The 16,452-nt window shown below is 42.9% G+C and overlaps 2 protein-coding genes across 4 annotated transcripts in view; one reads left to right on the forward strand and one right to left on the reverse strand.

Moving 5' to 3' along the window:
* The window catches only part of Lnpep (leucyl and cystinyl aminopeptidase), an 88,912-nt gene extending 82,349 nt beyond the window's left edge, over positions 1-6,563 (reverse strand). The window contains exon 1 of the mRNA XM_052169426.1: positions 6,247-6,563. Within this exon, the coding sequence (XP_052025386.1) occupies positions 6,247-6,265 (19 nt within the window). The 5' untranslated portion in view covers positions 6,266-6,563. The remainder of the gene's footprint in view (positions 1-6,246) is intronic.
* The window catches only part of LOC127673655 (zinc finger protein 431-like), an 826,992-nt gene that overhangs the window by 671,723 nt on the left and 138,817 nt on the right, over positions 1-16,452 (forward strand). The gene's annotated exons all lie outside the window — the stretch shown is intronic.

Genomic DNA, 16,452 nt, shown 5'->3' on the forward strand with positions numbered 1-16,452 from the left:
ACCATGGACCATTTTTGGTAACCGAAACTAGATAAGCATTATACTGTCTTCTTATCGCTGTACCAATAACAACTTAAAGAATAATCTCTTAGGCAAAGCTCTCTCCAGTCTCTACTACTAATATCTATGCAAAGTTTTCTCTCATTCTTAGGATGACATAACACGTTTGGGGTGATGAATGTTCTGATAGTTGTTTTAAAATCTTCCAAAGTAAGTTTCAGCTGAAAGAAATGTCGTGCTCGCCGGGTGGTGGTGACACACGCCTGTAATCCCAGTACTCTGGGAGGCAGAGGCAGGTGGATTTCTGAGTTCGAGGCCAGCCTGGTCTACAGAGTTGAGTTCCAGGACAGCTAGGGCTACACAGAGAAACCCTGTCTGGAAAAAAAAACAAAAAAAAAAAAACAAAAAAAGGAAGGAAGGAAGGAAGGAAGGAAGGAAGGAAGGAAGGAAGGAAGGAAGAAAGAAAGAAAGAAAGAAAGAAAGAAAGAAAGAAAGAAAGAAAGAAAGAAAGAAAGAAAGAAAGAAAATAAATGGAATACAGTAACCCAAGGAGGTAACTTCTCACTGCATATCCCAACTCCTAGCCCCTCAACTGAAGAAGCGCTCTCCCCAAAGAAACATCAGGAAGTCTTCTCTAACTCTGCCCATCTCCGGTCAATCAGCCTAAACCAGTAGAACCCTATAACTTAAAAAAAAAAAAAAAGTTTGGACCCTGCCCGCCGCTCCCCTCCCCCACATCTCCTACCCCACCCCCATCCCCTACCCCTTCCTCCCCACCCTACCCCACCACCACCCCCCCTACCCCCTACCCCCACCCTACCCCACCACCACCAACCACCCCTACCCCCTACCCCCCCATCCTACCCCACCACCACCACCACCCCTACCCCCACCCTACCCCACCACTAACACCACCACCCCTACCCTCTACCCCCCACCCTACCCCACCACCACCACCACCCAGACACAGAAAACTGAGTCAATTTTTGTTTTAGTGACTCCATTCTAGAAATATGTGGAATGCCCAGGAGGCTGTTCACTAAGCTGTACATATGAGAAGGAAAAGAACTTTGAAGAGTCCCTTATAATTAACTTTAATACTCCATTGTTTGTGAAAACTTCACTGGGAGCCTAAATTTTACTTGGTGAATGGCTTGGTTCCTAGTTTAGATGCTGAGGTTGAAATTAAAATTAATCAGCTCTTTGTTCGACCACAGGCACCAACAGCAAAGTGAAACCAAAAGCAAGCAATGCAAACACTACTCTTGTCTTTTGTTTCTTCAAATATAGAATATTCGAGACAGTACACAGTCCTACATTAAAGTGACGGAAATTTTCTGACTAGGAAAAAAAAAGAAGGCAGGACAGTTAAATCCCTGGCAAATCCTTTCTATGTCCTGTCAGCGCCTTCGTTCCTTGATGGTGGCCCTTCCTTGGACAGAACACCTCTTACTTTCTATTGTTACTTTCAATGCTTTCCACTAAAGCAACAAGTAACGTTCTCTACAAAGGTCACTAGATATAAAAAGAGTTATGACACCATAAGGGCTCCAGAACGCCCTTCACTTCACTCCTCTTCCTGGTTTCCCATGAACGGAAGGGGGAGGTGGGGGCGGGTCCTTACGGAAAGCTTTGCAGTGGGAGCTCCACTCCAGCCCCACACAGCTTTCCAGACACCAAGCAGCTGTCAGAACACAGCTGCACTATACCCAACCTAACTGCCAGGAACCTTGGCCCTGATCTGACTTTATCCCAAAGTCCACAGTGGTCTTGGTTAAGTTTTAGAAAAGATAAAAATGTTGTTTTCTAATAAAGGTATAAGGTGCCATTAGTAAAATATATCTTTGTTAGTGACAAATGCTATACTAACAGGTTAGAAAAACGATTCTACACATTTCTTTCATAATTAGAATATTATCTTAGGCAAAGTTACATTTCTTATGGGATACTACTATTTGATGATATGCTTGTGAAATTCTTCTAATAGAAACCCTACCTCTAAAATGAGCATGTAAAAGAAGCTGTGTGACTGAATTACTGAACAGGAAATGACCACTGGATTTTTCATGATAACTCCTTATCCTCCTAGTTCTCTATCTTTCAGATTGAGCTCTCAAAGATAACAGACAGATAAGTGACAATTATTACTATAATAGTTTCTAAAATATGCTGCCTTTTATTCTGTCTCAAGACAAAACATTCTGCTAACACTGCTTCCTGGTTTAAACTTTAATAGTTTCTAGCTACCTTTTTTAATGTGTTTTGTTGTTGTTGTTGTTGTTGCTGTTGTTTTTATGATGATAGCTAGCCCTCGATTTCTTTTCTTGTTGTTCTTGTTTTGCTACCGTTGCTTTTTGAGATAAGGTCTCAAGTTTCTTAGCCCTGACCGGCCTGGAACTTGCTAAGTAAATCAGGCCAGCCCAGATCATCGGCCTGTGTCTCCCTGAGTGCTGTAATTAAGGTATAAGACATCACTCCTGGCCCTCCCTCAATTTCTATATCAGATTTCCCCAACTGTAATTTAAAAGATAAGGTAGAAGCAGAAATACACACACACACACACACACACACACACACACATAATTTAATTCATATTCCATTTAAAAAACTTTTAAGCAACTGTTATTGATAGGATAAAACTGGCATCATAATTTAATACTGCTTTACAATCCATATATAGACAATTTGTTGTCAAGGCATTCCATTTTAAAAGTTGGAAAACACTTTTAACTGGATATTAATCTAAAAGCAAACATACACAATTTTGACAGACAGGAGGTCTCCTTTGTTTGATTATATACCACTGTACAGTGTGGAGGCTATCCCACTATACAAAGTGGAGGCTATCCCACTGCACAGTGCGGAGGCTATCCCACTGTACAGAGTGGAGGCTATCCCACTGCACAGTGTGGAGGCTATCCCACTGTACAGAGCGGAGGCTATCCTACTGCACAGTGTGGAGGCTATCCCACTGTACAGTGCAGAGGCTATCCCACTGTACAGTGTGGAGGCTATATAACTCATATGGAAACAACAAGCTCTACTAAGCTTTTAGTCATGGCACTTCAATATATTAATGATTTCCCAACCACTAGATCAACCTGTAATCACACCAAAAACTACTAAGTTAGCAAAATATATACTAACAACAGAAAATTTATTCCTATATTTGTCTCTATTTGTTTATCTGAAAAACTTCCCCCAAACCCTCTTTAAATGAGTATTCCTACTGTCCTCAAAATGCAATCAGATATTTCCAGGCCCGATCCTGGACCTCCTTAACCAGATTATGCAATTAAGCCCTGAATTTTAGCATCTCTTAATTCAAATTAAAGTTATTCCGAGAGATCTCAAGCAAATGAGGATAAAGGCAGATATCCAAATAATTAGCTGTCTTAATCTAGTATCTCTTAGAAAACCTAGATAGTTTCCATGAACTTTCTTCAATGCTAATAAATAAACAAACAGGTTGCTACTCCGAAAAGTCTTGTCTTTACCTGACACAGCAGCTACTGTCAAACCAATCTTAAGTTCAAGTCAACATATTCCTGTACCCATAAAATGTCACCAGAGAATCAGAGTCAGACCAAATGTCCAGCTTTCAGTGTGGTAACAGTCCCTCTCAAGGTCAAGGCAAAAAAATATTTCCTGAGCCAAATAGGAATGTCTAGCACTAAGGTCCATCTTTATAGTCCTTTTCTAGAAACAATAATTTTAAATAGGTTGTAGCAGTCATTAACTGAACTGATGAACACAAGATATGTATTATTAGTATATGAACCTATTACTTCAGGCAGCGAGCAGGGCTCAAGAACCACCCTAGCAGCTCATTTCACAAAATATAGGGAAAATATAGAAAATGCTACTGAAATCGCTGAGCTCTGAAGATTGGAATGACAAGACTAAATTCATCGACTTTATGAACTTGTAAGTCAGTCAAGGAACTGCTGACAGTGTTTTAAAATAGCCAAGGGTCCAGACCTACTGAAACTCTTATACATCTATACATGCCTCCTTATGCAGGGACATACAAGAGCACATAAATGAGAAAGATTTACTAAAGGAGGATCAATTAAGAAAACCAATATTAAGCTTGATAAATCCTTCACTCATAAGTTGTAAGATGGTAAGATGGTAAGAGAATGTCTATAGAATTAAAGGTGGAAACCTAACTACAAAAATAAATAGTTTCCACTGTATAATATTTGAAGACACTAGAAAATTCTAGAGCAAACTTTCAAAGGTTTTTAAGTAAATACCTAATCCACCTTAAAATCTGCAAAGTACCTTAAATTAGCAATATCCAAGGTACTGTTTACATTATATGTTGCAGTTCCTACTTTCCTTGTTAAAGAAGGGCAGATAACATTAACTAAAATGACACATTGCCAATCAGTCTCCAACATCAACTGTGGAAAACTGGCAGACAGAAAAGAACTGAAAGCCGGGCGGTGGTGGCGCACGCCTGTGATCCCAGCACTCTGGGAGGCAAGGGCAGAGGCAGGCGGATTTCTGAGTTCCAGGCCAGCCTGGTCTTCAGAGTGAGTTCCAGGACAGCCAGGGCTATACAGAGAAACCCTGTCTCAAAAATACCAAATCCAGAAAACCAAGAAAAGAACTGGAAATACAATTTCCTATATGAAAGTTTAACTTTTGCCTCTTTTCTCTAGATTTCTTCATGGTGAGACAATTGAGACAATTTGTAAATACATCTAAAGGAGGATATTCTATGGAAGAAAAGATTTTCACTTTAAGGTGTGAAAATGTACTTAATTCTGTAGGGGAAGGTTCAGCAAATCAACCACTGATAAACCTGACTAAATAAATAACTCATTCTTGTGTAGACGTTGTTTTCAACTGGGTGAGATTTCATATTTAAAAATCCTACAAACAAGGAGGCGCCAATAATTCTGCCTAGAAGGAAGAAAATGTCTTGAAATATTTAATACCTCTTTTAAGCATACTTTAAACTCAAATTCTAGATGCTCTCTATGGTGCCTTTCAGTTCAAATGTTTCTTAATTCTCTGGGTAAGTTTACCAGACTATTCTTAGAGCCTTGGTAATTACAAACACACGTGAGAAAGAGACTTGGAGTTAAAGCTGTCATTACTAAGCCTAATTAAACGCTGCAGACGGAAAGATGGCAGGAGAATAAAGCATCCTGAATTAGGGAAAAGGAGAACATAATGAGTAGGTCACAGATCCAGCAATGTGGTAAAGAATGGTAAAGAACCCGACGAAGTCCAGCCTAGGCCTCAGAGTGGATAGAGTGGATGTCCCCTCCCCCCTGCCCAGTTCCTTAAGTGGCAAGCAACCCACCCAGATAGTAATATGCTTCTCTCCTATTAATTTGATTTTCTACCTACCTGAAGTATCCAACCACACTGGAAACACACGCCAACCGGAGAGTGGATCCTCTCATCTCAATAAGCCCTGCCCTTTACTAGCAGTTTTCCTACTTTACATCCCAATGTGGAATCTATAAAATGGTGAGACATCTCACCTCTCTATTGAGACCCAAGCACTACTAGCCCAGACAAAAGCCATGAAGTCAAGGGCTGTGGTTATTTTCTGGACACAGACTGCTTTGACTTTCATCCCCCACCACCACCAATGCCACCTTAGGCGATCAGCCCGATAGGGACCACTGATAGTCAACGGGTCTCTGACTAGAAGATCAATATCCCAATCTGGTAAAATAAAGTTTAGCCGTCCTGCGGAGCAGCAGGCAAACGGCTGGCAATGCGGGGCGGCATCTTCGCCACCCCAGCAGTCCCAGCCAGCCCCTGGTAAGTTTCCTTCCCTGCTGTGCACTAAATCGGGCAGCCAGCTTCGTGGCCCCACCCCGCCCAGTTACGGAAAGGCACGCGGACGGCTCGGTGAAGGACGGGCGGACAGCTCCCCGCTCCCCGCTCCCCGCTCCCCGCACCGGTTGGCTCTCGCTCGGGCCGCAGCGTATCCCGGCCGTGGTCCCTTCCCCCTTCCCCCCGGGGACCAACGCGGCTGCCAACTTTGCCGCCGCCCTCTCCACCGCGCAAGCATCCCAAACTTAGCCGACGACCTCAGCTGGAGGGCCGGTGCTGGCCCCCGGGAGAGGGCTGACCTTCACGGCCGCCCCGGCCGCCCCCGGCCCCGTCGGCTGCCCGGGCACGCCTGGGAAACCCATGCAGCCCGATCCCCGGGCCACATCTGAGCCTCCGGACCCTGAGAGCCGCGGGCACCCGCGACCCGGGCTGGCCACTCACCGTTGGTAAAGGGCTCCATCTTCGTCCCGCCGCGGGTCCTCACCAGCCCAGCGCCCCGAGCTTCCTGCTCCGAGAGCTGAAGCGGCCCTGCCGACTGAGCATGCCCAGCAAGGCCTCCGAAGGCTGCCGGGGAGGTGCGGCGAGGGGCGGCGCCGCTCCGCCGCACGGCGGCAACAACACCTTCGTTCCGGGTTTTCGCAACTGCTGCAAAAGACCCACTGAGGCGTGGACGCTGTGCATAGCTCAACCCTTGGCCGACTCGGCCCGGAGGCTGCGGAGAGGCGCGCAGGGCTGGGGCCGGGCTTCGGGGCCCCGCCCCTAGCGGCGCACTCCTAGCCGCCGCGCCGTCCGCGCCGCAGGGCTGTGGTAACCCCGGGTGCAACCACTGGTACACCTACTACTGCATCCGGCCGGGTTCCGGGTGCGGCCACCCCAGTACTGAGCCCGGAAATGCGGCCGGTGACGCTGTCGCCAGAGGGGTCGTCGCCAAATTCGCGACCTGAGAGCGGAGCAAGGCCCCAGGGTGCGTCGGCCTCTAACGCTGGGCAAGCCCCGGACGGCGCTCTTCTTAGCTGCAGGACCAAGCCCTGCAGCGGTGGTCGGCAGGACTTCCCTCCATTTGCAGAACGCCCCGCAGCTGCTGCTGCTGCTGCTGCAAAGCCGGAGGCCCGAGGAAGGGAGGAGCCCGGGCGTCGTTTGCAGCCTTTAGCTCAGGGCTGGGCTTGGAACTGCGAGCAGATCTCAAAACCCGGCGCGGGGTGCGTGCGGGAGAACGGACCGTGCCGTGCGCGCAGAGCTTGCGTGCAGAGAGGCCCGCCTGCCTAGTCCTGTCCTAACTCGACTCCAGCGGTTGACTGCTCCCAGCCTTCGGGGCACGCGGCCGGACCGCGGGGCTACACCGGAGGGAGCGAAGCTTCCCCTTCCCCTAGGACTCGGGGAATGGGGCCATTGCTTCGGGCCCCATTGTTTCCGGTGTCAAATCCGGGCAGTCCCCTGCAGCCTAGGGGACCCGTAGAGACCAGGCTAGCTCTTGCGAGCTTCTGCCTCTCCCACTGCCGGGTGCCAACAAGCGGGGGTGAGGCTCCCCATCCCTCCCGACGGCAGCCACGGCTCCTCCTCCTCCCCGCGCCCTGCTCCGTCCCCTGCAGCGACTTGGCTAGGCCTTGGCCTCACTGCCTTAGCCAGCTGTCATCAGTCCTCCCAGGCTGTCAGCCTGGTGCAAACAAATCTAAGCTTGTACAAATAACCTGGGCGACAGAGGGGAGTCAGGGATGTTGTTCGACCGATAAGGAAATCCTAATTACGTTCAAAGAAGTAAATCCGAAATGCAAGATTTTTAAGAGGTCAGTTGTGGTGCATCCACTACTTCCCGTGCCTGAATTACAACACCCTGTGAATACCAACTGTACTTGGAGTAACCACTAAACTCCTTACCTAACTCTGGGTCCTCGTTAACATTCTTGTCCTTTAATGCCCCCCCCCCCCAAGGCTTTCATAAGGCGCCTGGAAGTTGCCACATTTCATTCAGCATCGTTAATCATTCCTTTATTAAAAACAAAAAACCAAAACAACAACAACAAAAAAAGCCCTCCTTGTAAAATTGTTCGACAGCTTGGTGTTTTTGCTTACTTCTTCCTGTCATTTTCTTAAGTCAAATGTCACCCCTGCAGAGAGAATCCTCTGACCACACACCTAAAATAGCAGCAAGCACAGTGGGTTCTATAAAGATTTCCTCCTGCCATTATGTTCACAGCACTCTTAGCTGTCAAAGGGCTTATTGTTTATCAAGAATACAAGATCAGTGGGGCAGGTTTTTTCATTCTTTTTTTTTTCTTGTTTAGGGCTATGTCTTAATTTCTAATCGTAGCACAATATTTTAAATAAGTACAGTATAATGTTTAGAGTTCTAATTTACTGCCCACATTGAAACCTTTCCACCGAATATCTTGATAGCAAACGTCTCCGGCTGCTCTTTTTGTGCTCAGTACAAATGGTCATGAGATCACATCTCAGCGCTGCGGCTGCCTTTTCACTGTGTGAAAACGAACCACAAGAATAAGCCTGTTTCACGTTGGTATTGCTTAGGTAAGAAACTCTTCCCTATTAGGTCATGTTATGTTCCTTTGGTGTTATTTTCGTTGTCAGAGCACTTAGCTTAGTAGCAGAGTTATTTAAAACTCCACAACGTGCTAAATCACCTCACCTCACCAGCAAGCTACAGTCTATCATACTTTTAAGTGTGAATCACATTACCTTGGGTTTTGTTTTTAAATTTTCAGCTCTGAAGACTTTGTGCTAAAGTGTTTCACAATTTGCATTCATAAATTTGGAAGCATCAAGAGATTTTTTTTTTTTTTTTTTTTGTGCCTATTTCTTTGCAATCTCTTGCATTTCATCTCTGTTATTCGGGAATACAAGCAAAGATACTGAGGGCCATTTACTTTAGGACTTTTTTTTTTTTTTTTTTTTGAGGCAAACAGTAAATAAACATTTCAGAATCCCACCTAGCCTTAAATGAATAATAGTGAATTTTGTTCTGTCAAATACTGTTTATATTTGATTTTGTAAGGACTTTTTGAGGGAAAAGCAGAGGTTTTGCTGCTGCAATGTATTATTTCTATCTTTAATGTTTTCTTTCTTCCATACAGATTCTCCTCTTTCTTAAGGGTCTAACACTTCAGGTTATTATGATATTAATATTACTGTTTATGATAAGAGAGAGCAGGGTGAAGTCATCTAATATACTCATCTTACCATTTTAGAGTCATCGCTGCATACTACTTTACATTTGTCATTCTAACTTATATTAGTATAATGTCTTCAAGTATTATTTCATTTTGCTGTAGGTGGTAGAATATTTCTTTTTATGGCTGAGTGATAGTCATTGTAGATATACATTTCGTTGTTGTTGGGTATCTTGTTCGATTCCCTATCAAACAGTGCAGGAAAAAAAAAATGAGTAAAAATAGCAAAGAGAAAATATTAATAGCTTGAAATGAAGCATATTAGCACCCTGGATAACTAAAATCCGTTTATAAAGAAACAAAAACATGGAGATAAATTAGTACAGGATACTATAAATAGATCTGTGCTCAGATCTGGCTTTACTGTTTCTGGATGGATATCCAAGAGAAATTCTATCTACTTTCAAAGAGGTATCTGAACACTCATGGTTTTGTTTTTGTTTTTGTTTTTGTTTTGTTTTTTTTTACTGCACTGTTTGATAAGGAATTGAACAAGATACCCAACAATGAAATGTATATCTACGATGACTATCACTCAGCCATAAAAAAAAATATTCTAGCCGGTGGTGGCGCACACATGTAATCCCAGCACTCTGGGAGGCAGAGGCAGGCGGATTTCTGAGTTCGAGGCCAGCCTGGTCTACAGAGTGAGTTCCAGGACAGCCAGGGCTACACAGAGAAACCCTGTCTCGAAAAAAAAACAAATTAAAAAAAAAAAAATGCCGAGGTCATTGGCTTCAGGTTGTTCTCTGACTTGCTTTTACTTACTACTCCTTTTATTTTAACCTGGTTTCATCTACCTACTGGTTTACATCCCTCTTGAATCTCTCACAACTCTGAATATTTCCCAAAATTCTCTCTTTGCCTGCCGGATATCCTACCTCCTATTTCCTGCCTCAGCTCATTGGCCATAAGCTTTTTTATTGACAGCTGATGCTTATAAGAGATCTGCTCTACATGTGTGTGCTAAAATAAATAAATAGATAAAAATTAAAAAATTAAAAAATAAATAAATAAAATAAAAATGACAACCTGAAGAATAGTAGTGATTATTAAAGGCCAGGAAGGTGAAGGTAGAAGTGGCACTCTAGGACAGAAGCAATAAATCCTACAGCTGAATGGACTGACTCTAGCTCACAATAACAGATTACAGTTGTCAAGAATAAGTTGGAGCACACAAAGGCCCGAAACATAAAGTAGTAAGAAGACAGGAACATTAATGACTCTGATTTGGTAAATACATATATACATATATTTAAATATTACACTGTAGCTCAAATATATATAATTTTATATGTTTTATTACCTGTTTGATAATTACACACTGTACACATGTAGGAACTCATCACACGGTACTCTATGACCCTAACCCTAAACCTGGGTCACAACTCCTTTAGCAAACCTCTGTCTCCAAATATATCTATATTACAATTCATAACAGTAGCGAATTACAGTAATGAAGTAGTAAGAAAAATAATTTTGTGGTTGGGGGTTACCCACAATCTGAGGAACTCTATTAAGTGGTCACAGCATCAGGAAAAGCAATTGTGAATCTCTATACTAATTTACTACAAATAGAAGCTTCTGTGATGAGAGCTGAGAGATAGACTCATCGATAAGGGCCGATTTCTACTATACTCATCTACTATACTCACCTACTATACTCACCTACTATACTCACCTACTATACTCACCTACTATACTCATCTACTATGCTCATCTACTATACTCATCTACTATACTCATCTACTATACTCACCTACTATACTCACCTACTATACTCATCTACTATACTCATCTACTATACTCATCTACTATACTCACCTACTATACTCATCTACTATACTCATCTACTATACTCATCTACTATACTCATCTACTATACTCACCTACTATACTCATCTACTATACTCATCTACTATACTCATCTACTATACTCATGTACTATACTTATCTACTATACTCATCTACTATACTCATCTACTATACTCATCTAGCAGAATGACCAACAGTAGGTTCTCCCTAGAGCCTATGACCTAACCAGCCATGAGTTTGTAGCCAATTAACGGGTATAAAGTTCATTTTGTAGAGCTATTCTTCAATATAATCAGAAAATAGTTTTTACTCTCAAAGCATTATTGCCACTATTGTGTGAGGCCAGTTGTTACTGTAGCTCAGGATCCATGGGTAACAGTGCTGATTTTATCTCACTTCTCAAGCAGTGTGCCCAGTGACCTCCAACACTGTCAAGGGTAGTCAGTAGTAGTGACACTTCCAGGTTAGTGCCAGCTTCATTCCCGTGATCTCTGACTCAAGTATCTGATGTCTTTAGCAATAGGGTCTGATCACCAATTTCTAGAGGATGATCAAAAGCAATACTAATAGTCTGCATTGTCTTGGGGGTCTATGCGACACCAACGACCATCAGCTCAGAGATAGATAACCTGGTACCTTACCCTAGTCAAAATGGCTAAGATCAAGATCAAGAGAACAACAACAAATGCTCAAGGGGAAAGAGGAGAACTAACTGATTGCTGGTGAGAATGTAAACTGGTGTGGCCACGATAGAAGTCAGATGGAGGTTCCTCAAAAAGCAAAACTAGAAATAGCGTATGTCTCAGCATGTCACTGCTGGGCGTACTCCTCAAAGACCCTACATGCTACTACAGAGATACTTGCCCATCCATGTTCACTGGTGCTCTATTCAAAATATCAGGGAAGAAGCTTCCTAAAATATATACATTTACACATCAAAAAAGTTGTATATGCTGTGCAGAGAGATAATGCCTCTCCCACATGGAATAGGCTACCAAAAAACAAAAACAAAAAAAACAAGAAACAAACAAAAAAAAAACATGTGTTTTCATAGGGGTGGGTGATTATATAGATGGCATTCAGCTTAGCCGCATGCAACTGTGTTGGTGGAGACACAATGGAAGGCCCAAGACTGAAGAGGAAGCTGCCTTCCGGAGGTCAGTTCACATAAGTCAAACTCTGCCTCTACCACTTCAACCCACGTGACTGAGTGGAGTTGATATCAGGTCTTCAGCGAAACTTGATCCAGTAAGTGATAAATAGAAATTATTTTCTGCATTTTAATTAAGTTCACATTTCGCAGACTTTCTAAGCATCTATCTCTATAATAATTAGGAGATCATTTAACTTAAATCCTGATAAATGACCTGTCTTTTGTTTGTTTGGGTATCTTGGTTTTGATCTTTTTGTGGGTTTTTTTTTTTGCTTTTGCTTTTGTTTTTGTTTTTGTTTTTTTTACTGATTCAATGTTGTTTATGAAAAATCAGAACTTACAGGGTCAACACTGTGAACCAGGGGTTGGGGATTTAGCTCAGTGGTAGAGCGCTTGCCTAGCAAGCACAAGGCCCTGGGTTCGGTCCTCAACTCTGTTAAAAATAAATAAATAAATAAATAAATAAATAAATAAATAAACAAATAAATACCACTGTGAACCAGTTTTTATCCCAAGAAGTTTAAGATGTAAAAAAAGTTAGGTATATAAAAATTACAATATAGATAATAATGGCTTCTGGGAATATTCTGGGGCTGTAGCGAGCCTTACTGAGGTGCCATGCCTCCTGGCAGGAACTTGATATCAACCATATGTGAAGTTTCTCTCCCAGCCTTTGAGTGGGAACTCCTGTGGCAGCCATAATCCCCTCCACCTAGGGTGGAGTGCTCAGACAAAGGGGAAGCCTATTCTTCAAGGACCTGCAGTTTCCTGAAAAACACTAGCCACCTGTGGAGCAGCTGAACTGATTCTGCTGAGAAGCTTCCAGACTTTTCCTGTATGTATTGAAAGTTCATCATTAAACTTTGAGTCCTTGAATAGCAGGTGTTATCTTGGTCTCCATCTCTTTTTGCCGCCTTCCCATACATCCCCAGCCTCCCTTCCAGGTAACCCATTCGATGTAACTGCGGGCAGTTACAGGATGCCCTAACTGAATTTCTTGCTGAATATGGTGTATTTATTTTTTATTTTTTGATTCATTGATGCTCTGAACTGTTAGTATAAAACTCTAGTGAGCTGAAGGAAACCAGGAATGGGGTGGAGGGAATCATAGCCAGGGAGCACCTTTTGCCTTAGGGCATCTGAAGCATCATGAACTTTCCATGCCTTTGAGAGTGCAAGAAAAAGATGTCATGTTACAGGTCCTGCTCAAGTTGGGCATAATAGGAAGTGAAACTGAGGTATAATAAGTCTGCTTACAACAGATTTACATAAAACTGAAAGACACAGAGTCAAAGAGACTGAAAGTATAAGTAATAGGTACATCAGAGGAAACAGTGATTTGAATGGAAGTATAACAACAGAAAAAAGTTTATTATCTGGTTGCTGATAAGAATAGGGTCTAAGGAGCAAAGAAAGCCAACAAGCATTGCTCTTGGGAAATAATACAGCACAACCTATCACAAATATGAGTTCATTTGCTGAAAGCAATCTACAGGTTCAATGCAATCTCCATCAAAATTCCAACTCAATTCTTCATAGAGTTAGAAAGAGTAAGTTCATTTGGAATAGCAACAAACCCAGGATAGCAAAAACTATTCTCAACAATAGAAGAACTTCTAGGGGAATCACCATCCCTGACCTCAAGCTGTACTACAAAGCAATAGTGTTAAAAACTGCACGGTATTGGTACAGTGACAGGCAGGTAGATCAATGGAATAGAATTGAAGACTCAGAAATGAACCCACACACCTATGGTCACTTGATCTTTGACAAAGGAGCGAAAACCATCCAGTGGAAAAAAGATAGCCTTTTCAACAAATGGTGCTGGTTCAATTGGAGGTCAGCATGCAGAAGAATGCAAATCGATTCATTCTTATCTCCTTGTACAAAGCTCAAGTCCAAGTGGATGAAGGACCTCCACATAAAACCAGACACACTGAAACTACTAGAAGAAAAAGTGGGAGCTGGGCAGTGGTGGTGCACACCTGTAATCCCAGCACTCTGGGAGGCAGAGGCAGGCAGATTTCTGAGTTTGAGGCCAGCCTGGTCTACAGAGTGAGCTCCAGGACAGCCAGGGTTACACACAGAGAAACCCTGTCTCGAAAAAACCAAATCCAAAAAACAAAAAACAAAAAAACCAAAAAAAAAAAAAAAAAGAAAGAAAGAAAAGAAAGAAAGAAAGAAAGAAAGAAAGAAAGAAAGAAAGAAAGAAAGAAAGAAAGAAAGAAAGAAAGAAAGAAAGAAAGAAAAAGTGGGGAAGAGCCTAGAGCACATGAACATGAGGGAAAATTTCCTGAACAGAATACCAATGTCTTATTCTCTAAGATCAAAAATCAACAAATGGTATCTCATGAAATTGCAAAGCTTCTGTAAGGCAAAGGACACTGTGAATAGGACAAAACCGCAACTGACAGATTAGGAAAAGATCTTTACCATACCTACATTGGATAGAGGTCTAATATCCAATGTATACAAAGAACTCAAGAAGGTAGACTCCAGAGAGCCAAATAACCCTATTTAAAAATGGAGTACAGAGGTAAACAAAGAATTCTCAGCTGAGCAATATTGAATGTCTGAGAAGCACCTAAAGAAATGTTCAACACCCTTAATCATCAGGGAAATACAAATCAAAACAACCCTGAGATTCCACCTCACACCTGTCAGAATGGCCAAGATCAAAAACTCAAGTGACAGCAGATGCTGGTGAGGATGTGGAGAAAGAGGAACACTCCTCCACTGTTGGTGGGATTGCAAGCTGGTACAACCACTCTGGAAATCAGTCTGGTGGTTCCTCAGAAAACTGGACATAATACTACCTGAGGACCCAGCTATACCACTCCTGGACATATACCCAGAAGATTCTCCAGCATGTAATAAGGACACATGCTCCACTATGTCATAGCAGCCTTATTTGTAATAGCCAGAAGCTGGAAAGAACCCTGATGTCCTTCAACAGAGGAATGGATACAGTAAATATGGTACATTTACACAATGGAATACTACTCAGCTATTTAAAAACAATGAATTCATGAAATTCTTAGGCAAATGGATGGACATAGAATATATCATCCTAAGTGAGGTGACCCAGTCAAAAAAAGAATACACACAGTATGTACTCACTAATAAGTGGATATTAGCCCAAAGCTCAGGATACCCAAGATACAATTCACAGACCACATGAAGCTTAAGAAGAAGGAAATCCAAAGTGTGGATGCTTCAGTCCTCCTTAAAAGGGTAAACAAAATACTCACAGGAGGAAATACAGAGGCAAAGTGTGGGGCAGAGACTGAAGTAAAGGCTATCCAGAGACTGCCCTACCTGGGGATCCATCCCATATATAGCACCAAACCCAGACACTATTGCGGATGCCAAGAAGTGCTTGCTGACAGGAGCCTGATACAGCTGTGTCCTGAGAGGCTTTGCCTGAGCCTGACAAATACAGCCAGCCATTGAACTGAGCACAGGGTCCCCAATGCAGGAGTTAGAGAAAGGACTGAAGGAGCTGAATGGGTTTGCACCCATAGGAAGAACAACAATATCAACCAACCAGACCCCCCAGAGTTACCAGGGACTAAAACACCAACCTAAGAGGGATCCATGGCTCCAGCTCCATATATAGCAGAAGATGGTCTTTTCAGACATCAATGGGAAGAGAGGCCCTTGGTCCCGCGAAGGCTCAATGACCCAGTGTAGGGGAATGCCAGGGTGAGGAGGTAGGAGTGGGTGGAGTGGGGGAGTCCCCTCACAGAAGCAGGGGAAAGGAGGGTGGGATAGGAGGTTTCCAGAGGGGAAGCCAGGAAAGGGGATAACATTTGAAATGTAAATAAATAAAATACCCAATAAAAAAATGCACATACACTGTGACATTCAGAAGACACTTTTTCCCTGTTTCTTTTCTCCTTTTCCTCGGAGACTTAGGGACTGGATTTTGATGCGATCAAGGTATCCTGAAACAGACAAACTAAAGCAGTCGTCTTTCTCTGTCACTGGAGGGTTAGTTTCCAGACCTCTGAGAGTAGCAAGATGCAGAGATCCAAAACAGACTGAATAACCCCCGTCCTGTCCTGAAATCCCCAACATCCCTTTGTTCAAACACAGTCAGCAGTATGTTGATTCAAGGTTTTTTTAATGAAATTAATTTATATTATACTAATTGTTAAGTTTTCTCTCTCTCTCTCTCTCTCTCTCTCTCTCTCTCTCTCTCTCTCTCTCTCTCTCTCTCTCTCCCCCCCCCCCCCGTGTGTGTGTGTGTGTGTGTGTGTCTGTGTGTCTATGGTTTCTTTATTAAAAACCACCTCACTGAAAAACTTGAGAAGCATTGAGTACTCAGCCTGGGACATCAATCTTAAACTGCCCTTCTCCCCATACACAGCACACTCAGAAAACACCTGGAAGAGGGGCAGAAAAAAAAAAATCAGAGGCCTATGATGGGGAGCAGTGATATGAAACGCTACCTTCAGGACACGATGTGGGCGTGGCATCCATTGCCTCACT

The sequence above is a fragment of the Apodemus sylvaticus genome, chromosome 23 (assembly GCF_947179515.1).
Source record: "Apodemus sylvaticus chromosome 23, mApoSyl1.1, whole genome shotgun sequence".
Classification (NCBI taxonomy): Eukaryota; Metazoa; Chordata; class Mammalia; order Rodentia; family Muridae; genus Apodemus; species Apodemus sylvaticus.